The following is a 27,321-nucleotide window of genomic DNA, read 5'->3' on the forward strand; positions in this document are numbered from 1 at the left end:
AGAATTAGTTAGATACGATGATGATGTCAGCAGAGTCAACTCTCACAGTGACAAGATTAAGAAGTTTACCTGCTTAGTATTATTATTAAGATCAAATAATTAAGCCATGCTGCATGCATGTCAGGGTTTGTCCTTATTATGCATTCATTGACTAAGCTAATAATCCGAATCAGGATTCCATGTGTGAGTATCATACTTGTACCTGTTTCTATTTTCTTATTATAGGATTACTTTCTCACAGACAAGTCCTTAATTTCATCCTGAACTTTGTTAGCCAATTTTTCTTTAACAAACCCAATATGCAAGCATATCTTAAAGGTAAGTTTTATCAATTTATCTTAAAGGTTTGACACAAATTACTTTACGAGTTTGATTCACGTATCTTTTCACATGTAACAACTCGGGTTCACTTAGCAGTATTAACAAAAAGTCTTGTACTTTTTGTTAACTTATAAATCCCACTTTTTTATAATACAAAATATTATTTTATATGTGAAATAACTGTGGTTCTTTTAGAAATATTAATGAATTTTTTTGTAACTATTGTTTTTTATATCACAAATTCCACTTTTTTATAATACAAATTGTTGTTTCACATGTAAAACAAGCTTGTTTACATAGATGGATTAATAAAAAGTCTTTGTAAGTATCCATCTTTTTACATGTCAAACTTTTTATAATACACAATGTTTTTTTACATATGAAACCAGTTTTAATTACCTAGAAATGGATAACAAGTACCAATGTAGTCATCTAGCTTGCTTGTTTACTTGTACCAGGAAAATATCCCGGACGAATGTCCCTTCCATACGGAAAACAAGACTGATATGGCTGCCCCAAATCCCAATCCATAGAATACGATTTGCCAATCAATTTTATTATCAGATTCTTGGGAATTCGATGCGTAGTTTGGAATGGTCACATTTGGACTAGTGCAAGCTCTGCTCAAAGGGAACCCGCACAACCATTTGTTGCCTAAATAGGAAAAATTGTCAAAAGTCTGAAATTGGTCGCCTGTTGGGATTCTTCCTTTCAATCGATTGTAAGACAAATCAAAAGTCGACAGAAATGGAAGGTGTGCAAGTGCACGTGGGATCTCTCCCGTTAATTTGTTTGAAGACATGTCTAACGATTCCAGCTCATTCAAATCTCCCAGAGATGGCGGGATAGAGCCTGTGAGCGCATTATGAGATACATTCAGAACATACAGTTCTTTGAGTCGCCCAATTGTGCGTGGTATTTCCCCTGAAAATTGATTATTTGAGACATCAATGGATGTGAAAATTGTCAAGATTTTAACCAACTCCAACTCAAGTCCTTTGGCTGTGACGGTAACAGTGTCTTGATAGTTGTAATCACTAAGTTGTAATACACTGAAGCTCAGGTGCTTCATTCTTGGTGGATCTTCAATATCATGATTCATCATAGCACCCCACTGCCAGAACCAGTTTTCAGGGATTTCACCGATTAAATAGTTGGAAGCTATGTCTACAATCTGAAGCTTTGGCCAATAATTACGTTGGGTTTGACCACAAATCACTGATCCGTGTAACAAGTTGGATCGCAAAACAAGAACACGCAAGTTGGTGAGTTTACTCAAATAACATGGATATGTGTCGTTTATCTTGTTTTTTCCTAGGTTTAACACTTCCAACATTGTGCAATTGACTAAAGATTCGGGAATCTTTCCTTCTAGATGATTTTCATGCAGATCTAGAGTGTTCAACCCGCAACTGCTAGGAAATGTCCCCTCGATTCGTCCACTGAGACTATTGTTTGCCAAGTTTAGTACACCAAGACTGCTACCTAATTCGATCAAACAATTCGGTATGCTACCGTTTAACTGATTGTTTGACATATCAAGAACCTTTAGGTAGGTAGCGTTGCATATGCTTTGCGGGATCACACCAGTGAGCGCATTGTTAGAAACCAAAAAGAAATATGCATACTTGAGATCTCTCCAAACGCTTTCTTGGAGTGATGAAGTAAAAAGGTTGTTTGAATAGTTGATGAATGTGGCGGCTTGTGGCAGAACTGGAATCACCCCACTGAGAAGATTGGAATGCAAGTCAAGTACGTAAATATCCGGAAAACTATGAGGCTCTTCAAGGCCGGTTAACCGGTTATGAGAAATATTCATATATGAAATATACCCATACCAATTCCCAATTTCCCATATCCATGATGGTACTTTTCCTTCAATTTTATTGTTGGAAAGGTCAAGAGAGGTCAAGAACGGTTGGTTTCTTAGATTAGGAAACTTTAAAAGATTGCAAGAAGCCAACTTCAAGGTTGAAAATTTTGGAAGATGATTCACGAGAGTGATGTTATCGTCCATTATGACCGACAAGTTATTAAACGAAAGATCAAGAGTCGTTAGATTGCTCAAATGATCTTGAAAGTCTACGCTTCTTATCGTCTCACTGAGCTTATTTGATGGTAATAACAAGATGCTAAGCTTTCCAAGTTCAAAGATAGATCTTGGAATCTCTCCTTCTAATTTGTTATTCCCCAAATCAAGTGTATCCAACGAAGATAACAATGGATTAGTAAAATTAGCAAGTAAACCATCGAATTTATTATTTGAAAGCCATATTTGTTGCAGGTTTTGCAAAGAGAATAAAGATGAAGGCATACTTCCATTAAAACCATTGAATCTTAAATCAACCAAGACAAGATTTTCAAGATCTTGAAAGTGAGCAGAAGGAATCATACCCGATAAACTGTTACGTGACAAATCAACATAAGTAAGATTCTTGCACATTTGAAATGATGGTATTTGCCCAATAAAGTTGTTTGATGATAAATCTATGTACTCCAGTTGGGTGAGATTTTGTATAGATTCCGGTATTTGTCCACCAAAATTACTGTTGTAGAGATCAATTCTTAATAAGTTCTTTAGATTTCCTATGGATTCCGGTATCCCGCCCGAAAATTTTGTTTCGTAGACTACTAAACTTTGAAGTGATCCATTGATAGGAAAATCAGGTAAAGAACCATAAAGGTTCTCGTTAAGAGCTAAATCAAGAATCCGTAACTTCTGCAACTGAAGGACCTTACTGGGAAATGTTCCTTGCAAGTTACAAGAACCGAGCTTCAACACTGTCAGATTCTTGAAATTTGCAAAGAACTCAGGAACCGGTGCACTTAGGTTGTTTAGAGCTAGATGAATTACAGAAAGTGACGGTAATTTCTGAAGGGAATCATCTAAAGGACTTGAAAGTTGACAATTTGACAAGCTTAAAACCTCCAAATTAGGTAAAGATGAAGATAAACACTGACCCCAATCTGATTTTTGTGATGATATATTCACATTATCAAGATAAAGACTTGTTAACTTTGTGAAGTTTTGAACAAGTGTGGCAATATTCGGGGTTTCAAGTCTTAGCGAACGAGTTCCGAATGAGAATAATGAAGAAAGATCAAGAGTCTCTAGCCTAGTCAGCTGCGATAACTCTTCAGGAATCTGACCCAAAAAAAATGAATTCGACAAGTTTAAATACTTTAAACTTGCAAAACTGCCAAATCTTGAAGGAATGTGTGAGAAATTGAAGTTATTTGCAGCAAGATTGAGGCTTTCAAGATTCTTTAGATTAAAAAGAACACTCGAATCATCAATTCCAACGAAAATTGTTTCGTTGCTTAAATCTAGACCAATAACTTGACCGGTTTCACTGCAACTGACACCAGCCCACTTGCAACAATCCGTGGCATTTGGGTTCCACGAAACCAGTTTTGTTGAAGATGAAGAACTGAAGTTGAGATTGTTCTTCAAGTGAATCAATATCAATTGCTGGTCGTTTTGACATTGACCCGAAACATTTAACAAGATTAGGCAAAAGGATATGCAGAAAATGTGAAAACAAAGGTGGATTTTCATGGAAAACTAGTATTTAGGACACCCTTATTTTAGTTATAAACCAAACAAGAAATGAAATAAAAACTTATGGGATTGAACATATATAGAGAGTGAAGACAGAAGTTTAAAAATTAGTATCCTTATTTTTTATGGACATTAGTTCTTCATTGACTACATTGAAATTGACATATTCTATGGTTTCGTAAAATGATGAACTAAACAGTTGGTTTAGCGGGACAGACCAGCGTCCCTTACTATACGCGAGATGAAGACTATTTTCTTCCTTAATAACAAGGCGTTATATTCCGTCAATTACACTATCGTAGTATTCTATACAGTTTGCGTTTGTGGAAAACGTCTCTGTCACACAGGCATTGACGATTGACCCAAACTTGGGGTAACCTTTCTTTGGGATCGAACTTCCTATTCACATCGAATTTGACTTCAAAGAGGTCATCATATATGTACCTAAGTTGATGTTTTTTTAGCAAAGTTTCAAAGTTTTCATCTTAATATTTCATGTCCCCATTGTTACTGTCTAGTACATACAGCTTAAATATTCCAGATAAAAGTGTTTTATATAGATCCTTTTAGTTGGTGCAACATTTTTTTCTTCCTAAAAACTAATGAACAAATTCCAACTTGTTTTAATGAACAACATTTTTATCTATTATATGAAGAAAATACAATATTATAAATGTAACGTAGTAATCTTGAATAATATAAACAATTGACTTTGACGTTTACTTTGAAGTCCTTGGCTTTTAGCATACAACGAAACTAACTGCTTCTCCAAACTGTTTAGTCTACGTATTTATATAATAATAATAATTATAATAATAATTATTATTATTATTATTGTTATTGTTTTCTAATGGTTGAATGGTTTGTTTGTTTGTGATCTATCAATGATTACGGCAACTTTTATCTATGTTATTTGTATTCTACACTTAAATGTGATAATTTGATTTGTATTTATCTTTGTGATTATTGTTTGAATATGTTAGTTGACACAAATGTTAACTCCAACATAGTTAGCGTAATTAGGGAAAACACAAGTTGTACGAGTTTACATATATAGGGGGGTGTTTGGTATTTCTTATGAAAATTCCTAATAAATGTTTAATAAGTTAACAAGTTACAACATTTTAACTTATTAACTTTTTCCTTCAATATAAAAAACAATCCCAAACATCTTATTACTTTTCAAAAAGTTAATAAATTATAAGTTGGGGAAAATAAGCAATCTCAAACACCCCCAAAATCCTTCCCTTAAATTAGTTAAATCAGTTAGTATAGTTAAATCATCCGTATCTAAATTAGAAGTGATTGCACGCTTCTCATATTGAGAACCATTTCAACTCTCTGTGGTTCTTTGTTTGTTTCATGCTTCTTAATTTCTTCGCAAGTTAGTTTATCTTAGTTTAATTCAACAAGCCTTAATCAAATCTTTGAACTTTAATTTCAATAATCAAATAAATTATATAATACTAACCTCATGCTCTACGTAGATCATGCATTACTTACCATAGCTATAGCTATCTAGGTTATTTAGCTTTTTTGAATGGCATAATGATGGTCAAGACCTCCCCAAACCATCCCTTAGGTACCCCCGGTGTTTAAAGGCTTTAATGTTATTTGCAATAGGAGTTGTGTCATGCAGTCAAAAGCGCAAAAGTGTGTTGCTTTGTCTACTATCAAGATAGAGCATATGGTAGTAACATAAGCATGCAAATTATTATTGTGGTTGAGCTATGTAGTTCTTGTGATAATGAAAGTGTCATTCACTTTGCTAAGTATGCATCATTATGCATAATTAGAGAACAAAACATATTGATATGATGTATCATAGGATTAGAGATGCTATTAAAGACAAGTTATTTGAACTTGATAATGTTCATACTAATGAAAATTGTTCCACTATGTTAACTAAAACTTTGTCAAGGGAGAAACGGGAGATATGTTGCTCGCTCACCGGGGCGGTGAGTTCTTTCTCATAGACAAAAAAAGGAGATTTGTTGGGTTATTTTTTGCCCATGATGGGTTTATTACTATCATTTTTATTTAATAATTAAAAAATAAAAAATTATATGTTTTTGATTCTTCACCGTATACACACAAAACCATATATTTGATTTTTGGTTTTAGGCCCCATGACCAAAATTAATTCTCATGGGCTCCAAGTCTCAAGAGGAAATTAAAGGGTTGTGATGCACTCATGCGCATATATAAACTCAACGCACACAAGGAATGTTGGGGAATCCTCTTTGCCCGATAAATACATAGAGACGAACGAAGAGGAGGTCTTTTAGTGCTCCAAGTTTTTGTTTTGTGAAGATAAGAGACGTTTGGAAGATCAAATTTATTTATTCTCTCGTTTGATGACACCTCTCATAGCGTTCATTCAGGTCGGGGAAAAAGTTTCGTCAAAAGAAAATAAATTCCGCATTATTTGTTTACTTTTGTGACTAGGTTTTCATTTTCCCCAACATATGGTAAACTGAAATTTAGCTGATCGAAAGATTAATGTTTTTTAAAAAAATTAACAGATGGGTTATAGCATATTTTGCAATTGTTAATTCCAACATAGTTGTGAAGTTTGTATAATTTATTGATAACAGATTATAGAAAGTGTTAGCACACATAGTTAGTTAGGCTCCTATAATAGGAGGCCACTCTTGGTATTCATTATCATTTATCATAATAAAGCTTCTTACACATAGTTTACATACACACACACCTGAGTTATTTTACAAAGCAAGTGCTTTTTACACCATGGATAACCTTAACTCACAAAATAGACTTACGGCACCATCTTCATTGTACAAATCTTAACACACAATATGTATAATCATCTTGATCTGTTTGTATGTCTACTTTTACGAGACGGATATCCCTTCCACACAAAAAACAAGACTGACGTAACTACCCCAAATCCCAATCCATAGAATACGGATTGCCACTCAATTATATTATCAGATTCTTGGGAATTCAGTGCATAGTTTGGTACGGTTACAATTGAAGGAGCGCAACCTTCACTCACAGGAAACCCACACAATTCATTGTTTCCAAAGTAGGAGTCGTTATCAAAAGTCTGAAGTTGGTTACCTGTTGGGATTCTTCCTTTCAACTGATTGTATGACAAATTAAAGGTAGAAAGAAATGGAAGGCGTGCAAGTTCATGTGGGATCTCTCCGGTTAATTTGTTTGAAGACATGTCTAATGATTCCAGCTCACTCAAGTTTCCCAAAGATGGCGGGATAGAGCCTGTGAATGCATTATGAGATACATTTAGAACATATAGTGCTTTGAGTCGCCCAACTGTGCGTGGTATTTCTCCTGAAAATTTATTATTTGAGATATCAATGGACGTGAATATTGCCAAGATCTTGACCAACTCCAACTCGAGACCTTTGGCTGTCACTGTAACTGTATCTTGATATTTGTAATCACTAAGTTGTAATACACTGAAGCTGATGTGCTTCTTTCTTGGTGGATCTTCAATATCATGAATATTCATCATAGCTCCCCACTGCCAAAACCAGTTTTCAGGGATTTCACCGATTAAATAGTTGGAAGCTATGTCAACAATCTGAAGCTTTGACCAATTATCATGCTGGGATTGATCACAAACTACTGATCCATGTAGCCTGTTGGATCGCAACACAAGAACACGCAAGTTGGCGTTTTTACCCAAAAAACATGGATACGTATCGCTTATGTTGTTTTTTCCTAGGTTTAACACTTCTAACATCGTGCAATTGACTATAGATTCGGGAATCTTCCCTTCTAGATGATTATCATGCAGATCTAGTGTGTTCAACCCGCAGATGCTAGGAAATGTCCCCTCGATTCGACCACTGAGACTGTTGTTTGCCAAGTTTAGTACACCAAGACTGCCACCTATTTCCATCAAACAATTCGGTATGCTTCCTCTCAACTGATTGTTTGACATATCAAGAGCTTTTAGGTAGGTAGCATTGCATATGGTTTGTGGGATCACTCCACTGAGTGCATTGTTAGAAACTGAAAAGAAATATGCAATGCTGAGGTTTCTCCCAATGCTTTCCGGGAGTGATGAGTTGAAAAGATTGTTTGAATAGTCGATGACCGTGGCGGTTTGTGGCGGAATCGGAATCGCCCCACTGAGACGATTGGAATGTAAATCGAGCACATAAAGATCAGGTATAATATAAGGCTCTTCGAGGCCGGTTAACAGGTTACGAGAAAGATTCATGTATACAAGACTTCCATTCCCAACCTCCCATATCCATGTTGGTATTTTTCCTTCAATTTTGTTGTTGGAAAGATCTAGATTTATCAATCTTGATTGGTTTCTTAGATTGGGAAACCTTACAAGATTGCAAGAAGCGAACTTTAAGGTAGTAAATTTCGGAAGATGATTTACTAGAGTGATGTTGTTGGTTGTTATGATCGACAAGTTATTAAAAGAAAGATCAAGAGTTGTAAGGTTACTTAGACGATCTTCAAAATCCACGGTTCTTAAGGTCACGTTCAGGTTATTTGATGATAATATCAAGGTGCTAAGCTTTCGAAGTTGAAAGATAGATTTTGGAATTTCTCCTTCCAACATGTTACTACTCAAATCAAGCGTATCCAACGAAGACAATGATGCATTAGTGAAATTTGGAACTAAGCCATCAAAGTTATTATTGGAAAGCTGTATTTGTTGTAGCTTTTTCAAAGAGAACAAAGATGAAGGTATACTTCCATTAAATCTATTAAAACTTAGATCAACCAAAAGAAAATTTTCAAGATCTTGAAAGTGATCAGAAGGAATCATACCCGATAAACTGTTACGCGACAAATAAACATGGGTAAGATTCTTGCACATTTGAAATGATGGTGTCGAAGCACGAGATGAATCTAACCTGATCCATGACGATGTTTCCACGGATTTCGAGATGAACGAACCACGTCTTGATCTTCTTCTTCAGCTGCGCCTGTGACCTGCAATGGTTTTCGGGGGAGTGGAGGTGACTGCTAAGATATCCTGAGGATTTCTTGTTCACAGACACAAAAAAGTGGTGGTGGCTCTTATTGAGCATGACCACTAATAAGGAGGTGGAGACCTCCTTATATAGAGAGTCTCATGGCCACCATCATGGTACCCTAATGGGCCTAGCCCAATTAGGGTTACCTCCACAAAACCCCCTCAGCCCAATAACATTGTATTAGTCCATGTAATAAAATAAGCCAAACATAATAGATTTAGGATCGTAAAACCGGGTTTAGTACCATACCCCTACAAGCCCCCCCAAGTCCAGTGTTGCTCCTGGACGCGCAAGCGTCTAGGTGGAGCGCTGGACTTTATGAGGTGTGTTAGGCTATGAGGCGGTTTTTTCCCTTTTCTTTGGCCTTGTCTTTATTGTCTTTGAGTTTTGGGAGATTTTCTTCATGATGGTGACGAGCTGTAAAAATAATGAAGCCTGCGCGTGAGGCGGCTTACGAGCTATAATAATAGAGCCTGCGCGAGTTGCGGCTTACGAGCTGTAATAATAATGAAGCTTGCGCGTGAGGCGACTTGCGAGCTATGAGAATAATAATGCCTGCGCGCGAGAGGCGACTTACGAGCTAAGAATAATAATGCCTGCGCGCGAGAGGCGACTTACGAGCTGAGAATGATATAGCCTGCGCGTGAGGCGCCTTACGAGCTATGAGAATAGTAAAGCCTGCGCGTGAGAGGCGTCTTATGAGCTTTGAGAATAATAATTAAGCTGGCGCGCGGGGCGACTTACGAGCTGAGAATAATAAAGCCTGCGCTCGAGAGGCGTCTTACGAGCTGTAGCATAATAAAGCCTGCGCGTGAGGCGTCTTACGAGCTAAGAATAATAAAGCCTGCGCGCGAGAGGCGACTTACGAGCTAAGAATAATAAAGCTTGCGCGCGAGAGGCGTCTTATGAGCTTTGAGAAAAATAATTGAGCTGGCGCGTGAGGCGGCTTACGAGCTGTGAGAGTACTAAAGCTTGCGCGCGAGAGGCGTCATATGAGCTTTGAGAATAATAATTGAGCTGGCGCGCGGGGCGACTTACGAGCTGAGAATAATAAAGCCTGCGCGCGAGGGGCGTCTTACGAGCTGTAGCATAATAAAGCCTGCGCGTGAGGCGTCTTACAAGCTAAGAATAATAAAGCCTGCGCGCGAGAGGCGACTTACGAGCTAAGAATAATAAAGCTTGCGCGCGAGAGGCGTCTTATGAGCTTTGAGAAAAATAATTGAGCTGGCGCGTGAGGCGGCTTACGAGCTGTGAGAGTACTAAAGCTTGCGCGCGAGAGGCGTCTTATGAGCTTTGAGAATAATAATTGAGCTGGCGCGCGAGGCGACTTACGAGCTGATAATAATAAAGCCTGCGCGCGAGGGGCGTCTTACGAGCTGTAGCATATTAAAGCCTGTGCGAGAGGCGTCTTACGAGCTAAGAATAATAAAGCCTGCGCGCGAGAGGCGACTTACGAGCTAAGAATAATAAAGCTTGCGCGCGAGAGGCGTCTTATGAGCTTTGAGAAAAATAATTGAGCTGGCGCGTGAGGCGGCTTACGAGCTGTGAGAGTACTAAAGCATGCGCGCGAGAGGCGTCTTATGAGCTTTGAGAATAAAAATTGAGCTGGCGCGCGGGGCGACTTACGAGCTGAGAATAATAAAGCCTGCGCGCGAGGGGCGTCTTACGAGCTGTAGCATAATAAAGCATGCGCGTGAGGCGTCTTACGAGCTAAGAATAATAAAGCCTGCGCGCGAGAGGCGACTTACGAGCTAAGAATAATAAAGCTTGCGCGCGAGAGGCGTCTTATGAGCTTTGAGAAAAATAATTGAGCTGACGCGTGAGGCGGCTTACGAGCTGTGAGAGTACTAAAGCTTGCGCGCGAGAGGCGTCTTATGAGCTTTGAGAATAATAATTGAGCTGGCGCGCGAGGCGACTTACGAGCTGAGAATAATAAAGCCTGCGCGCGAGAAGCGTCTTACGAGCTGTAGCATAATAAAGCCTGCGCGTGAGGCGTCTTACGAGCTAAGAATAATAAAGCCTGCGCGCGAGAGGCGACTTACGAGCTAAGAATAATAAAGCTTGCGCGCGAGAGGCATCTTATGAGCTTTGAGAAAAATAATTGAGCTGGCGCGTGAGGCGGCTTACGAGCTGTGAGAGTACTAAAGCATGCGCGCGAGAGGCGTCTTATGAGCTTTGAGAATAATAATTGAGCTGGCGCGCGGGGCGACTTACGAGCTGAGAATAATAAAGCCTGCGCGCGAGGGGCGTCTTACGAGCTGTAGCATAATAAAGCATGCGCGTGAGGCGTCTTACGAGCTAAGAATAATAAAGCCTGCGCGCGAGAGGCGACTTACGAGCTAAGAATAATAAAGCTTGCGCGCGAGAGGCGTCTTATGAGCTGTGTGAATGATAAAGCTTGCGCGTGAGGCGTCTTACGAGCTATAAGAATAGTAACAGCCTGCGCGCGAGGCGTCTTATGAGCTGTGTGAATAATAAAAGCTTGCGCGTGAGGCGACTTACGAGCTATAAGAATAGTAACAGCCTGCGCGCGAGGCGTCTTATGAGCTGTGTGAATAATAAAAGCTTGCGCGCGAGGCGACTTACGAGCTATAATAATAATGAAGCCTGCGCGCGAGGCGACTTACGAGCTGTAATAATAATGAAGCTGGCGCGAGAAGCGACTTACGAGCTATAATAATAATGAAGCTTGCGCGTGAGGCGACTTACGAGCTGTAAGAATATTAACAGCTTGCGCGCGAGGCGTCTTATGAGCTGTATGAATAGTAAAGCCTGCGCGTGAGGCGACTTACGGGCTACTTTATGTCCCGCACCACGTGCAGATGTTGCCTGCGCGTGCGCGTAGACTTTGGTTTTGTGTTATGCGCCACGCGCAGATGCTGCATGCGCGTGCGCGTATACAGTGATATGTGTGAGCATGTGATGCGTAAGCATGTGAAATATGCGTGAGCATATGGTATGAGGATTCCCAACCCTTAAGTTTGGCGCGTAGCCATATGGGATATTATGAGGATTCCCAACCTTGAAGTTTGGCGCGTAGCCATATGGGATATTATGAGGATTCCCAACCTTGGCGCGTAGCCATATGGGATATTATGAGGATTCCCAACCTTGGCGCGTAGCCATATGGGATATTATGAGGATTCCCAACCTTGAAGTTTGACGCGTAGCCATATGGGATATTATGAGGATTCCCATCCTTGGCGCGTAGCCATATGGGATATTATGAGGATTCCCAACCTTGAAGTTTGGCGCGTTTGGGGCGCGCTTGGCGCGAGGCCTGATGCGCACATGCACGGCGATGGAGTGGTGACTCGTGTGTGCGTGCATGGCGGAGGTCTCTTGCGCAAAGCCCAGATGGTGGTTTCCGCGGCGGCACATGCACGGCTGTGGAGTGAGAATCTGCGGGCGCGCGTACATGGCGGCGGAAGTCTGGTACTTTCTGGATCTGCAATTTTAGAGTCAGATCTGCAACTTTAGACCTAAAATCCAGGTCTGTAATCTAGACCTAGATCTGTAAATCGGATCTGGACAGATTTGAAGCCCGGAGCAGATTTAAAACCATCACAGATCCGGAGACCTGATCATTCGAATCAGGCCGTTTCTTTTTGCACAGATCTGGAAGCCTCTTTTAGATCTATGGATCTTTTTGAGCTTTAATAGAACAAGCCTTGAAGCTTTTTTCTGTAAACTTCCAGATCTGGGTTTTTCCTGGGAGAGATCCGACAGCCGAGATGAAGATCGAAGGGCAGTTCGTTGCCGTCCCACGGATTTAATGATCCATGACGATGTTTCCACGGATTTCGAGATGAACGAACCACGTCTTGATCTTCTTCTTCAGCTGCGCCTGTGACCTGCAATGGTTTTCGGGGGAGTGGAGGTGACTGCTAAGATATCCTGAGGATTTCTTGTTCACAGACACAAAAAAGTGGTGGTGGCTCTTATTGAGCATGACCACTAATAAGGAGGTGGAGACCTCCTTATATAGAGAGTCTCATGGCCACCATCATGGTACCCTAATGGGCCTAGCCCAATTAGGGTTACCTCCACAAAACCCCCTCAGCCCAATAACATTGTATTAGTCCATGTAATAAAATAAGCCAAACATAATAGATTTAGGATCGTAAAACCGGGTTTAGTACCATACCCCTACAGATGGAATTTGCCCAATCAAATTGTTAATTGACAAATCTATGTACCCCAACTGCGTGAGATTTCGTATAGATTTCGGTATTGGCCCGCTGAAATTACAACTGGAAAGATAAATACTTAATAGTTCTTTAGATTTCCTATTGATTCCGGTATCCCACCAGAAAAAGCTGTGTGGCTAAGCTGTAAACTTTTAAGGGATCCATTTATAGGAAAATCTGGTAAAGAACCGGAAAGATTCATGTTTTGAGCTAAATCAAGAATCTCTAATTTCTGCAACTGAAGAACCTTACTTGGAAATGGTCCGAGCAAATTACAAGAACCAAGTAACAAAACTGTCAAAGTCTTGAAATTTGCAAAGAACTCAGGAACTTGTGCATTGAGTTTATTCAGTGTTAGACGAATTACTGAAAGTGACTGCAAATTCTGAAGAGAATCATCTAAAGGACCCGAAAGTTGACAATTTGACAAGCTTAAAACCTCCAAATTCGGTAACGATGAAGATATACTCTGGTCCCAAGTAAATCTTTGTGATGATATATTCACATTATCAAGATAAAGACCTGTTAACCTTGTGAAGTTTTTAACAAGTGTATCCAGATTCGGGTTTTCAAGTTTTAGTGAACGAGCTCCAAATGAATATAACGAAGAAAGATCAAGAATTTCCAGCTTGGTCAGCTGCGATAATTCTCTAGGAATCTGAACTGAAAACAATGAGTTCGACAAGTTTAAATACTTTAAACTTGCAAACCTCCCAAATCTCGAAGAAATCTGTGAGAAATTGAAGTTATTTTGAGCAAGAGTCAAACTTTCGAGATTTTCTAAATTGAAGAGAACACTAGAATCATTGATTCCACCCGATACCGTTTCATTGTTCAAGTCTAGGCCGATAACCTGTCCGCTGATGCTGCAAGTTACACCTCCCCACGTGCAACAATCTGTGATATTTGGGTTCCAAGTAACAAGTTTTGTTGAAAGAGAAGAATTAAACTGGAGTGTGTTCTTTAATTGGATCAAAACTGAGTGTTGGTTGGTTTGACACTTTGCCGAAACCAGCATCGTATCAAGCCCAAAAAATATGAGGTAAAAGTACATCAAGTAGCTCAGAAAGCAGAGTCTGGTTCCCATTATAAGCCAGAATTTAGATACAAGAATGATTATTATTATAAAATGCAAAAAGAAAGCGCTTTTTCTTTCTTTTTAGTTACTTGAGCAAATGCTGATTATATTATATCTTTCATTTTTTTCAAAAATATATATATATCTATATATTGTATTTTCTTTTTCTATAATGTGTAATTAATAATTCAACCTTGGGGGGCTTGGCTGAGTAGACTCACTAGTTGACTTTGGCGTTTACTTTGAAGTATCCCAGCTGGGTGCCATGAGCAACCTAATAAAAAATAATAAAAAAAAAAGAAAGAAAAAAAGAAAAAAACACAATTGAAAAGTCCTAGCTTGTACATTGGTAGAGTGGTTGTATTTTGAATTTCCACATGTTAACTTCAGTCTGTTTTGAAAAGTCCAGACATGAAACACAAGAACTTACCTAGTAATGAGCTTATAGAATTATGATAATAAAAGTGTTCATACCAGAATTGGTAAGTGGAGCGGATCCAGTTCTGCCCACAATCCCACATGTTATTGGTTAGTGGCTCCACAACAGGCCCAATTTTGCTAGCCCATTTGATGTCATTTACTGATTTACACTACAAGCCCAATGCATGTTTATGGTAGTTGTGGATAGGGCCGTCCAAACCGTTCGTCGCTCGCTCTGAAAATGCTCGCTCGTTTTTTCGCACGATTGAAAACGAGCCACTCTGCTCGGTTTGGTTTGTAAACGAGTCAAGCAACGAGCAAAGGTCTGCTCAGTTCGGTTCGGTTCGGCTCGGCTCGAATAGTTTTATATATAATTATATATGAACAAATATATAAATATATATATAGAGACAAAACACATAAATATAAGCTTACAATTATTTTTATCCCTTTAAATTTTTCATATTCCGTCAATTTTATAGTTTTATTTGTTCGCTTTAAGTTTTTAGAATACTATAAGTTTGTCTACATGATCATTATATTTTACTTCGAACTTATTTTTAATAAAAATTTACAATCTATTACACATTTGTGTAAAAAATACTAATTTATTTATAAAATATATTATTTACGGCCTTCAAATTTATTTCTTATTAAAAATTTTAAAGTGAAAAAGAAATAAATAATGCTCGAAATCGCTCGATGATCGATCGAAAAATGCTCGATTCAATTTTGGCTCGTTTCGATTTTCGCTTGGTTCGAATTTCAGCCGTGCGGTTCGGTTGTAAACGAGCCAAGCAACGAGCAAGCCTTCGCTTGGTTCGGCTCGGCTCGTAGACAACCCTACTTGTGGAGTTGTGTGGATAGCCCTGTATATTTTTTTTGGCTTTTCAATTGTTTGGTTCAACACATCCTATAATAATGTTAATTTTTCTTATGTTGATTGCCTCATCATAAATAATTATTTTCTAAAACTAACCTTAGTATTAATAATTAAAGTTAATAATGAAGAAAGAGTATTTAAATTGTCCGCCTTTTCAATCATTGGAAAAGCTTAAGTCAACAAATGTATCCAAAGAAAAATTAAAATTAAAGATTTTGCATCAGACATTCAGAATTGGGCCAAGAGGTGTTCTACAAACCACAATCTAGCATAACCGGATATGTTATAATATTTGTGGATGTTAGTTTGATCAGATACGATGGGAAGCAAACCGGTTCACTTGAAAGTATTGGTGTCGTCTACGACAACAGTCTACATATATAAGTAGTTGGATGCATCATCTTTCTTTATGCCAACTTTTGATAAAAGTTTGTTTTAAATATCCAACGTTTTCAGACCAGAGAAGTTATAATATATATTTTGATGTTTTTAGTTAGATTAGATACGATGGGAAACAAACCGGTTCGCCTGAAACTATTCATCAACAAGGAGAAGAAAAAAGTGATGTTTGCAGAAGCAGAACAAGACTTCGTAGAAATCCTCTTTAGCTTTCTCACTTTACCTCTTGGAACAATCGCAAGACTCTCAAGCAAGTTTGTAGGCACAAAAAAAACTAACATGCTTCGTTAACGTAGATCAATGTGTTTAGTTAGTTTACTATAAGAAAATATAGAAACTATCGATATGAATTATAACTATGGAAATCATGTTTGGAATTTTTGTTATTTGACATGCTTAAAAATAAAATAGAAGTTGTAACATAATTACATAAAGCGGTAAAAACAAGATGACTTAGTTATAATATGTTTAAAATGACGTGACTTTAATATGAAGAATTATTTGTAAAGTTGACGGATGTTATGGCAGAAGAAGGTCGTTGTAAGCGACAATGAAAGAGCGAGATATTGGTGGTGTTTTTGTAGTGGCAATGACGATGAGGAGATGATAAATTAACGATGAGAATTGTGGATCTTCATGCATGAAGACCCCCACCTTTTTCCGCTGGTGTGATGAAGTTAATTATGTAGCTACGAGCAAAGCCGACACAACTTGTGCTTTAAACTTTTTATAAGATGAGATGTTGCAAAACGACACTCATATGATTAAACTCACAAAGTAACCACAAACAACAATTGATCAAGTGATTCTAAAGACATTCACATTTCATAGTCATCAATAAAATATCATTGAGAAATAAGCTCTGTCTATGTGTGTAGATGAGTTATAATTTATTGTTTATATGTGTCTAATCTTCAAGTAACGAATATTAATATTCAAGACAGATCCAGAATAAAAAGAATACACATGAATTATGTTGCATATATATTAAAGTTAGCATGTGAGTAGTTATTTGTGCACAACATGACTTTTAGAGTTTTAGCTGAAATTGATAGGAATAAAGTTGGATATGATGGTTGTTTCAAAGTAACTTAACAACTTTTGATGTGTTAGCTCATCATGAGTGGCACCAAACAGATAAACTATCATTATCATATCATTGATATTATATTGAATGAAACTCATGTCACCTAAAAGGCTAAAACTCAATATGCAACATATCAAGACACATCAAGTAATTGAGCGTGGCTCGATCAATCTAGACCCATAGGTAGTATGGTCTCTCCTTCCATATATTTAGCAAAAAGTTTGTTTTCCTGATGTAAGGTTAAATAAATGTAGATGAGCTAATAAGATTGATACATAAAACCATAATAATAAACACCGTAAAATTCACATCCGTCACATTTTCATTATTTTGAAAATTGGACCTTGATAGTTTAACGATTCAACTGACTCATTCGGTGGAGAAAAGAAGAGAATGTCGATCGATGGTTTGTTATCTTTTTAACAAGTTTTCCACTAGGTTTATCTGGTTCACCAAAAACTAAGTTTATAAGTTTAGTAATCTAACGAGCGACGCCAACTCTTCCTAATATAATCAGTGATACTTTTCAAACATAAATGTAGTAACTGACATTAGCCGAACATTTAAAAAAACTTGATACAATTATATGAATACCCATTATTTATTTCGTTAAAGAGACTATATAATGCTTATGAGTTATGATCATTAAAACTTATTTATTTATTTATTATTGATATTGATAATAATCATTTTCCTATTTGACAACATATTTTATTGGGTTCAATAAATTAGTCAATTAGTATTTTCAATGTTAATCTAGAAGACATGTGTGAGATTAATTAACTATATTTGTTTAACTTGTACATACGAGATATGAGTTATTAAAGATAAGCTAAGTAGGGGCAATTAAAATATTTTATCATGAACTTTGCATATTGCTATTAAGCTAATGGTATAAAAGACATAGGTTTCAAAATCCAGCTGAAGTTATTATATCGCTTTGAATTACCAAAAAATCATAATTTATTTGTAATCATAACAACCTTATAAGCTAACAAATTCAACTAACTAGTGGCTGCTGTAAATATTTCTATAATATATAATCAATATTTTAACTACCGACAATATAAATCCAAGATATAGGTGTATGTCATACCTAATTTTTGTAATTTACATTTGTATAGAGATCGATCAAATGAAAAATTAAAGAAATTTGCATGCGAAATGCAGGAACTCATATAGTAGGTTGTTTAACAAGCAAGCCAAGTCAAGTTCATCTCAGGCTTGGGTTTGAAGTTAAATGAGTTTAGTTTGATGTACTTCAGCTTGAGCTTAACTCGTAAAAAACTATAATATAAACTTGCTTATATTAAAATTGAATTATTTTTCAATATATTAGTAAAAACAGTTGAGAGTGGTCTTTAGTAGACTTCTAGATCATATTATATGGACATTTTGTATAAACCGAATTGGAATTAACTTATAAACATTAAAACTAAGGCTTAAGTTAAACAAGCTAGCAAAGCTATAATTATAGTTCAAGTCACTCGAGCTTGACTCGGTTATAATTGAGTCGATCAATTTATTTCGGTTTGTTTATACTTTATAACGAAGCGATTCAAACTTGTTTCTTAGCAACTCACGAGTTTTTTTGAAAAACCCTAACTTATATTATGTCCTCGAGTGTTTTTTTTACTATTATTTAAATTCAAAATTCATACATACAATTTATTATATAAGAAGTATCATTTTATATTATGTTTAATTTAATAATACCAATTAGACGGTTTCACGGTTTTAAGCTGAACCATAAACACTCCTGAGTTTTATTGTGAGTGCTCTTATTCAACTAAAACGGTAATATTTATTTTATTAAAAAAATTGAATACTTCTCACTTTAAGTCCAAAAAATTGCATTTCAAATTTAATATTAAGGTGTACGTCAATGGAAGTTGGTTTTCTTAATTTTGTAATATTACAATAAAAAAAGCTTTATATAATGAAAGACTTCACTATCATTAATACAATTGAGTTAAACTCTAACACGTCAAATTTTATTTTCGTTAATACATAACTTTCCTTGATTTATTATGTTTTTATTAACAAGCATGTTAAACACTTGACCAATTTTTAATTATTACTATTATGTTTGAGAAAGATTAGCAACAAAAATACTAATAAATTAAGCAAAAAATAATTTGATGATTATGTAAAATGTAAGGAATGAATGAAACAAAGATATACATTTAAAACTTACTCTAACCAGTGTTTTGCTTTAGTGTAAAGAAAGAGAGCGTCCGGTGGCTCACACCTAATTAATTAGCAACGATAAAACGACATGACAACCATCACCATTGACTCATTTATGACGACTTGTATATATATATATAACTTTGCGTTGCCCAATCACATATCCCACATCTTCTTCATTCAATCACTCACAAGTCACAACAACTCAACTCAACAATCAGCATCAATGGCGACTTGTCTTGCCTTTAATGCTCGTGTTCGATTTCTAATGATGTTCGGGTTCGTGTTCTTGCCACTGTTGGTTGATGGAACCGTTCGTCGCTATAACTTTAATGTTAGTACTTTTAATAACCTTCAATAATGATTATGTAGTTCTTAAACTTATTATTATAAGTTTTTTGTTATTTTTAGAAAGGATCATATGTTATATGTTACATGTATATATGTTAACATGCATGCAACCTAAATTTGGTATGTTATATATGATATAGGTTGTAGTGAAACAAGAGAATCGATTGTGCTCATCGAAGCCTATAGTGACGGTTAACGGTCAGTTCCCAGGTCCGACACTTCATGCTCGTGAAGGCGACACGGTGCTCATAAGAGTCGTCAACAAAGTTAAATATAATGTTTCGATCCATTGGTAAGATTTTTGGCTTTAAAATGTTTTCAGAACAGGACTGGATCGATTTGTTGAATCGACGAACCACATCGGTAGTCACTAGTCAGGCCATAATTTCAGATTATGTCAAATTTCCTTTTAAAATGGCCTAATTACTGATTCATTTATTACTTCGGACTTCATATTTTGCCAACGCTATAAATTCACACTTAAATATAAAATAGTTTCATATTTTGCTTTAAAATATCTATTACTTATATGTAATGTATATATAGTGGTCCAATAAGACGACCAGTTTAATAACCGATACATAAAAATATTGATTTTTAAACTTGTTTACGACTTTTTAATTAACCATCAACGTTTGTGTGTGTGTTTGGTAGGCATGGAATACGTCAACTGAGGACCGGATGGGCAGACGGGCCCGCATACATAACGCAATGCCCGATCCAGCCAGGACATAACTACGTCTATAACTTCACCATCACAGGCCAACGTGGCACGCACATGTCCTATGGCTTCGGGCAACTGTTCACGGCGCTCTCGTTATCTTACCTAAACTCGGAGTCCCATATCCTTTCCCAAAACCGGATGTTGAACAAGTCGTCATTTTAGGTGCGTTATACACACCAAAATCCACTCATTAAAAACACTACAAATCAGACTTTCACTTATAACCTTAAACACTAAACCCTAACGGTAAGACATGTTTTATTACAGGGGAATGGTGGAAATCGGACACTGAGAAAGTCATTAACGAAGCGTTGAAATCGGGTTTGGCCCCGAATGTATCCGATGCACATACCATAAATGGTCATCCAGGACCCATCACTAGTTGTCAGTCACAAGGTATATTCAATAACCAAATAATAAATACTAACTAATATTTCAAAGTGAGACTATTCTCTGTTTTGGTTTCTAGCGTCTTGCTATTAATAAAATAAAATTAACCTGCTATGCAACATGCGTGTAGGAGGATTTCAACTTAGCGTAGAAAATGGTAAATCATACATGCTACGGATAATCAATGCTGCACTCAACGAAGAACTCTTCTTCAAAATCGCCGGTCACAAGTTGACGGTGGTTGAAGTCGACGCTACCTACGTAAAACCCTTCACCACCGACACCATCGTCATAGCACCTGGCCAAACCACCAACGTCGTCATCACCGCCACCAAATCCTCAGGCAAGTTCATGATGGCAGCCTCCCCATTCATGGACGCACCGATCGCGGTAGACAACAAAACCGCCACCGCTACCCTCCACTACACCGGCACCCTAAGCACCACCACCACCACCCTAACCATCCCCCCACCACAAAACTCCACCGCCACAGCTAACAAATTCATCAACTCTCTTCGGAGCTTGAACTCTAAAAAGTATCCTGCCAATGTCCCGTTGAAAATCGATCATTCGTTGTATTTCACGGTTGGGCTCGGGATTAACAAGTGCCCGAGCTGTAAAGCGGGCAACGGGTCCCGGGTTGTAGCGGGTATTAACAATGTTACATTTGTTACGCCCACCACAGCTCTTTTACAAGCACAATACTTCAAGAAAAAGGGAGTTTTCACTACTGATTTCCCGGGTAACCCGCCCGTTTCTTTTAACTATACCGGAACCTCGCCCGCTAATTTGGCCACAAACAGTGGGACTAAGGTTTATCGGCTAAAATACAACTCGACGGTTCAACTAGTGTTACAAGATACAAGTATTATTGCTCCCGAAAACCACCCGGTTCATTTGCACGGGTTTAATTTCTTCGCAGTTGGTAAGGGGTCGGGCAATTACAACCCGAAAGTAGATCCGAAAAAGTTTAACTTGGTAGACCCGGTTGAAAGGAATACTATCGGTGTACCTTCGGGCGGTTGGGTAGCTATTCGATTCAAAGCTGATAATCCCGGTACAATATCTGAATTTCAACAATAATATTATTAAAGTTTTATTAGTTATTATATAAAATGATTAATTTACCCTTGAATACAGGTGTTTGGTTTATGCATTGCCATCTCGAAGTGCATACAACTTGGGGGCTAAAAATGGCGTTTTTAGTCGACAATGGAAACGGGCCGAACGAGTCGATATTGCCACCCCCTAAAGATCTTCCAAAATGTTAGAAGAGAATGAAATAATGAGTATGACTTGGGAGTTTAGAATATGTATTTGTTTCTTGAGCAAAAAAAAAATGCTTTGTTCAAGTGAATTTACAATAAACATTCATGTATTTTTGTTACCATATTAAATGAAATTATGTGGGCTATAAATAGTTGAATACTTTGTTATTAGTTGTCATACATCTATTGATCATTATCTTATCCATTAACTATATTATCCCAACATAACCAATGGGCCGGGCCGGGCCGGGCCGGGTCACCATACATATATATAATAATTAATAATTTAATGCAATCATTAACAGTTAACTACATCATTAAATCACAAATCACCTGCCACCAACTTCCTATGTGTAGGAGTTAACAGTTTCACCATCCATTGTAATGGTTTCAGTAACTGTGCTCTTTTCTTCCTCCAAAACCATATAGCCGCGTTATACTGTTGGTTACGGATAACTTTCGTGGCTGCCCGCCAATCAAACTTCTCCATTTCCGCCCGGGCAGCCTGCCCGATATGTTCCCGTAACTTGGCATCGTGTAAGAGTGGGACCAGTTTGTTTAAGCAGTCATCAAGGTCTCCAGGAGTGTAGAGATACCCCGTTTTGCCCTCTTGTTCTGCGGGGATAATATCGGGTATACCACCAGCTCGGGCAGCTACTACAGGCAGCCCGGATGACATGGCTTCTAATACAACAAACCCGAGTGTTTCGGATTCTGATGGCATTACGAAAACGTCACCACTTGCGTATGCTTGTGATAACTCTTCGCCTTGTAACATTCCTGTGAATACAACTGGCAGACCGACAAATAGTTTCTCTAATTCTTCCCTGCCAAGAATATTCAAATTTCGGTTACGGTCGGTCAACTCTTCAAAGGGTAAAATGGTAATTTAAATGTTACCTGTACGGACCGTCACCAATGAAAGCTATCCTTGCTTCTGGGATCTTTTCCATGACACTACACAATTCAAAACACATTTTAAATATATAAAATAAAAAAATGGGTTAAACGGGTAAACCCGCGAACTCGCTGGGCTGACACAAGCATGACCCGTTTATCTAAACGGGTTCAACCTGAAGCTGACCCAAACTTCTGACTTTCGTGTTTGGTTCATGTCATGTCTGTTGATATTTATGAAAAAATATTAGAAAAAGTAATAAAAGACTACCCTTTAAGGAAATCTAAACTCTTCTCGACACCAATACGTCCGACATGTACTATCAATGGCCGATCGGGTTCACCATTTCTGTTTATCAAAACCAAATTATGTTGAAAACTGATATTTTGGATAATTAGAGAAAGTGAGGTAATAAATTCCTACGTTAATCTAACTCGCATTTCATGAGAGCGGAATCTGGGATGGAAGCTTTCTGAATCAACCCCCTTGTTCCACAGACGGATTTTATTAGCTGAAAAGACAAAAATACCCTTTAAAAAAAAAAATTGTTCATATAACTGAAAGATCAAATACAAGAACTTGAATGATCCAATAAACAGTCATCGCATATATATATATATATATATATATATATATATATATATATATAATTAAATAGAATATCAAGAATTACCAGCTGTCACTCTTGCTTGTCGAAGATCCTTTGCAATTGCAACCGATGGCACTAACGTGAGATCAGCTGCCCTATGAAGAAACTCTGGGAGGATCGAGTAACATGTCAAAATGAGTCATTTTTGTGCGGGTCAAAGCGGGTCGGGTCAAGTGTCTTATCAAGTCTAGATATTTATGGACAATTAGTTTGTCAAATATGATTAAAAAAGTAATATTAATTCAATAATAATCTATTTTTCGGAAACAAAGGATCTTGGGACGACTTTTGACCCACTTAAAATATCACATGACCCGCATTGACCCATTCGTAAATGAAATGAAATAAGTAAGAGTTAACACATACTTATAACTAACCACATTGGTTTAACTAGCCAGCTAAATGTGTATCTTGGTATGTAACTGCATGAAAAATAGAAATACACTCGGGTCAGATAACTAAAAATGTGTATTCTTTAATAGTCAATTCAATATTTATAAATTATAAATTGATGAATATAAGTTTGCTTACACGGGCACGTGTGTATGATATGACATCACAATAGGAACACACAACATTTTAGCAATAGCAAGTGCACCGAAAACCTAATAATTCACAAAAATAAATGTTATTGACATAAACACAAGATATATATTTAAAAGGTATAAAGATTAAAGAGATACAAGTATAAATTTACCATAATTCCCGGAGATGATGCGTGGATGATGTCAGGCTTAAATTGTTTAACCTCATTGATTATTCTAGGGCTCAATGCAAGCGAAAGTGGCACCTTTTGGTACCATGGGCAAGGAAAACTAAACAAGAAAAAAAAAGAATCAAGAAAGTGTTGAAGGGCATTTTAGACATTTATTAATAACCAAAGATTTAAAAAAGTGAAATTTTAACTGAAACCAACCTTAGTGAGCCGATACATTTTGCTCCGTGAAATTCTTGAGGCACCCCTTCATGAGTTGTTACAACCATCACCTATAAAAGTGAAAAAAGAAAGTCTTGATATTTACAATTTGTAAATTTAATAACACTTTAATATATTTTGTAAATTTGACATCTTTACTCATATAAAGGTGGTTAAAAGCGTACAAAAATTTACCTCGTCTCCCATTTCACGTAAATATTTAATGAAGTTTTGGAACCGATTCTTGTACCCTGAAACATACCTGCAGATAATCCAACAACATAAATTTGGTTCCAAAATGTGGATTATCAAACGATAAAATAAGTTTCATTATTCATGAATTACACATAATGTAGTATGTTTATGTGAAACAAATCATCATTCTTTAATAAGTGACAAGGGAAACAACATATTTATTTTTGTCATTTGTAGGACGACGATTGGCAAAATAAAAACAAACAAGCAACATTGAATTTGAATAAATACAAAAGACAGTTATCAAGGGGGCAACTTGTGGCCTATGCTTCCAAAGTTTAGGCTGTAAAAGAAGACACATACTGCCATTACAAAAACGTTTCGTATAGCTAGCAGTTGTCGTTTCATTCCAAAGTAGAAAAACATAAACAACAGATGATTAAGTTGGTAAATTCATCTGTTAAACCATAACTTTTTTTAACAAATTACATAAAAGATTTATAACATGCAAATTCATAATCACATCAAATTAAGGTAACAATTTGTTACTTTAACAAATTTCATTACTTTTACATCTACAGTCAATTAGCATGTTGTTTGATTATCTCAAACCTACTTATCAAAGAGACCGAGTTTAATTACTAATAAACCTTATGTTATAACATAAACTGTCAAACAAGTGATTATCAACTTCAACTCCAAACAACCCGAATAGGGGTGGAAACAAACCGAGCTGAGCCGCTAGTGAGCTACTAAAGATTGATTCGATAAAAAGCAGAAACGAGTCGAGCCTGATCCTCAAATAAAGCTCGTTTAGTTATCAAGCCCGAGCTCGAACCTTGTATAGCAAAATCGTTTAGGCTCGTCGAGCACTCGAGCCTAAAAGAGCCTAGTGTATTTTTTAGTTTCAGCTATTTTGGACTTCTATTCTATGTATTAATTTCACACTGCACAGCCGAGCTCCAGCCGAGGCTTGGTTTTTTTAAAGTACACACACGCTCGTTTAAGGAATTTTCACAATACATAAAAATATAATAACCTGTATATAAATTATTTAAAGCTTGAGCTCTCGTAAGTCAAAAGTCGAGCTTGAGTCTAGTCGAACTCGGGCTCAGCTCGGCTCGTATACAACCCCAAACCTAAAGACCTCTAGCTACACAAATTCATAAACCAATATCTATCACATCCTATTATTATTCATTACTAATTCACATAATAAAATCCCACTAAACCCACAACTCAAGCTCTTAAATTTCACCCAATTTCAAGAAAATCTGAAACAAGTAACCAATGTATCGAAATTAATATAAATAAAACAACAAGAATTAGAGAGACTCACGCAAAGGGTGATGGCTCAACAAAGAGAACAATACGTCTTGGTTTCGTATTGACTTCGGATTCAACCTGCAAAGGCGGACTCTCTTCTTCTTCATCATCATCTTGTTTCGTCAATTCCAAGTCTTTAATTGAAGAATTAAGAACAGGTGTTCTTGTTTTTGGGTTAAAGTTGAAAGATTGAGAGGTGAGGCAAATGGGTTTTGCTGGAAAACATGAGATTCTTGAAGTAGTAGTTGTTGCAGCAGCAGCAGCAGCAGCAGCAATTGAAGAATTAAAAGATGATGATGATGATGGTGAATATAGTGAAATTGATGATGATAATGATGTTGTCATGATAATAATAATAATAATAATAATAATAATTTGGGAATTAGGGGAATGAATATATATGTATGTATGTGAAGTGAATTAAAGAAGGGATATTCGATCAAGATATTATTGAATTTCAGAGCATATGCTTTTGGCTATAGTATGTATGTAACTAGAGGTGCAAACGAGCCAAGACGAGCCCGAGCTCGACTAGGCTCGATCGACTAGGCTCGAGCTCGGCTCGTTTAACTTACACTGAGCTCGAGCTTGAGCTCGGCTCGTTTCGAGCTCTATTTTAAAAGCTCGAGCTCGGCTCGTGAATGGATTTTGAAGCTCGAGCTCGGCTCGGGCTCGGCTCGTTTATTATTTATCAATTATCTTTTTATATAATTATAATTAGTTTATATATTTTTTATATTATAATTTTATTTATAAAAGAATATATATTATTTAGTTATTTTTATTTATTTTTTCATAACATTATATTTATTAATTAATAATTATTAAATATGTTTTTTAAAAAATTATATAAATGGCAGGCTCGTTTAGGCTCGCGAGCCGGCTCGAGCTCGATAAGTAAAGCTCGGGCTCGGGCTCGGGCTCGTTTATTAAACGAGCTTATTTTTAGGCTCGAGCTTGGGCTCGGGCTCGATAAAGCTCGGCTCGATCGAGCTTTTTAACGAGCCGATCTCGAGTAACTCGCGAGCAGCTCGACTTATTTGCACCCTATATGTAACATAACATAACATATTGTGTGAATCAAAATATAATAACTACTACAAACAAGTAACTATGGTTTTCCAAGAATTTCTTTCTTTTTTCGACGGACAGTTGACGAGAATTCAGTCAGTATCTGTTATATTTATTACGGTATTTTAATTAAACCCAAAAAAAAATTCTCTATACTAGGATTTCAAAAAGATTAAATATAAAAAACAATATTTATTCGGACGTTGGTAAACATGAGCATTGGCGGTAAAACCCGGGTGTTGGCTGATCAAATTACACATATTTTGCAAACAAAAACACAAAATTAACCAAACAGGTGCCGACGAGTGGACCAATAAGAGCATTGTAGTACCAAACTTTGCTATTTATTTCATGCATATAATTCGTTTGAGAACTACGATCTTTAGCTCTAGATCTGAATCATTTTCTTGTA

At 36.9% G+C, this 27,321-nt stretch overlaps 2 protein-coding genes and 2 pseudogenes across 3 annotated transcripts; 1 reads left to right on the forward strand and 3 right to left on the reverse strand.

The window, feature by feature from the left end:
• Window positions 1-701: 701 nt before the first annotated feature.
• LOC143616928 (receptor-like protein 7) lies at window positions 702-3,919 on the reverse strand. Its single transcript, XM_077089624.1, has one exon. It carries the CDS (start codon window positions 3,878-3,880, stop codon window positions 767-769), a length of 3,114 nt encoding a protein of 1,037 aa, XP_076945739.1. The 5' UTR covers window positions 3,881-3,919; the 3' UTR covers window positions 702-766.
• Window positions 3,920-6,662: 2,743 nt separating this feature from the next.
• Window positions 6,663-14,151, reverse strand: LOC143616938 (receptor-like protein 6; annotated as a pseudogene).
• Window positions 14,152-19,338: 5,187 nt separating this feature from the next.
• Window positions 19,339-21,875, forward strand: LOC143616939 (laccase-4-like; annotated as a pseudogene). The gene is made up of 6 exons (XR_013150747.1): window positions 19,339-19,455; window positions 19,613-19,764; window positions 20,127-20,358; window positions 20,464-20,592; window positions 20,717-21,643; window positions 21,727-21,875. The product of XR_013150747.1 is annotated as a laccase-4-like (transcript).
• Window positions 21,876-22,121: 246 nt separating this feature from the next.
• LOC143616923 (sulfoquinovosyl transferase SQD2-like) lies at window positions 22,122-26,228 on the reverse strand. Its single transcript, XM_077089619.1, has 11 exons — window positions 25,852-26,228; window positions 24,513-24,579; window positions 24,318-24,388; window positions 24,099-24,216; window positions 23,933-24,006; window positions 23,768-23,823; window positions 23,426-23,509; window positions 23,176-23,263; window positions 23,023-23,100; window positions 22,755-22,811; window positions 22,122-22,681 (listed from the first exon to the last, which is right to left on the reverse strand). The coding sequence occupies exons 1-11, from the start codon at window positions 26,181-26,183 to the stop codon at window positions 22,177-22,179; spliced, it is 1,530 nt and encodes a 509-aa protein (XP_076945734.1). The 5' UTR covers window positions 26,184-26,228; the 3' UTR covers window positions 22,122-22,176.
• Between the last annotated feature and the right edge of the window lie 1,093 nt (window positions 26,229-27,321).

The sequence above is a fragment of the Bidens hawaiensis genome, unplaced genomic scaffold, assembly GCF_021521415.1.
Source record: "Bidens hawaiensis isolate Kalapana, Puna unplaced genomic scaffold, B.hawaiensis_p1.1 tig00050649_1, whole genome shotgun sequence".
Taxonomy (NCBI): domain Eukaryota; kingdom Viridiplantae; phylum Streptophyta; class Magnoliopsida; order Asterales; family Asteraceae; genus Bidens; species Bidens hawaiensis.

Coding starts and splice junctions, on each gene's coding strand:
- LOC143616923 (XM_077089619.1), bottom strand. CDS start 26,183: ATGACAACATCATTATCATCATCAATTTCACTATATTCACCATCATCA. Junction 24,580..25,851: donor GTTGAGCCATCACCCTTTGC/GTGAGTCTCTCT, acceptor GATTATCTGCAG/GTATGTTTCAGGGTACAAGA. Junction 24,217..24,317: donor AAATGTATCGGCTCACTAAG/GTTGGTTTCAGT, acceptor TTTCTTGTTTAG/TTTTCCTTGCCCATGGTACC.
- LOC143616928 (XM_077089624.1), bottom strand. CDS start 3,880: ATGAAAATCCACCTTTGTTTTCACATTTTCTGCATATCCTTTTGCCTA.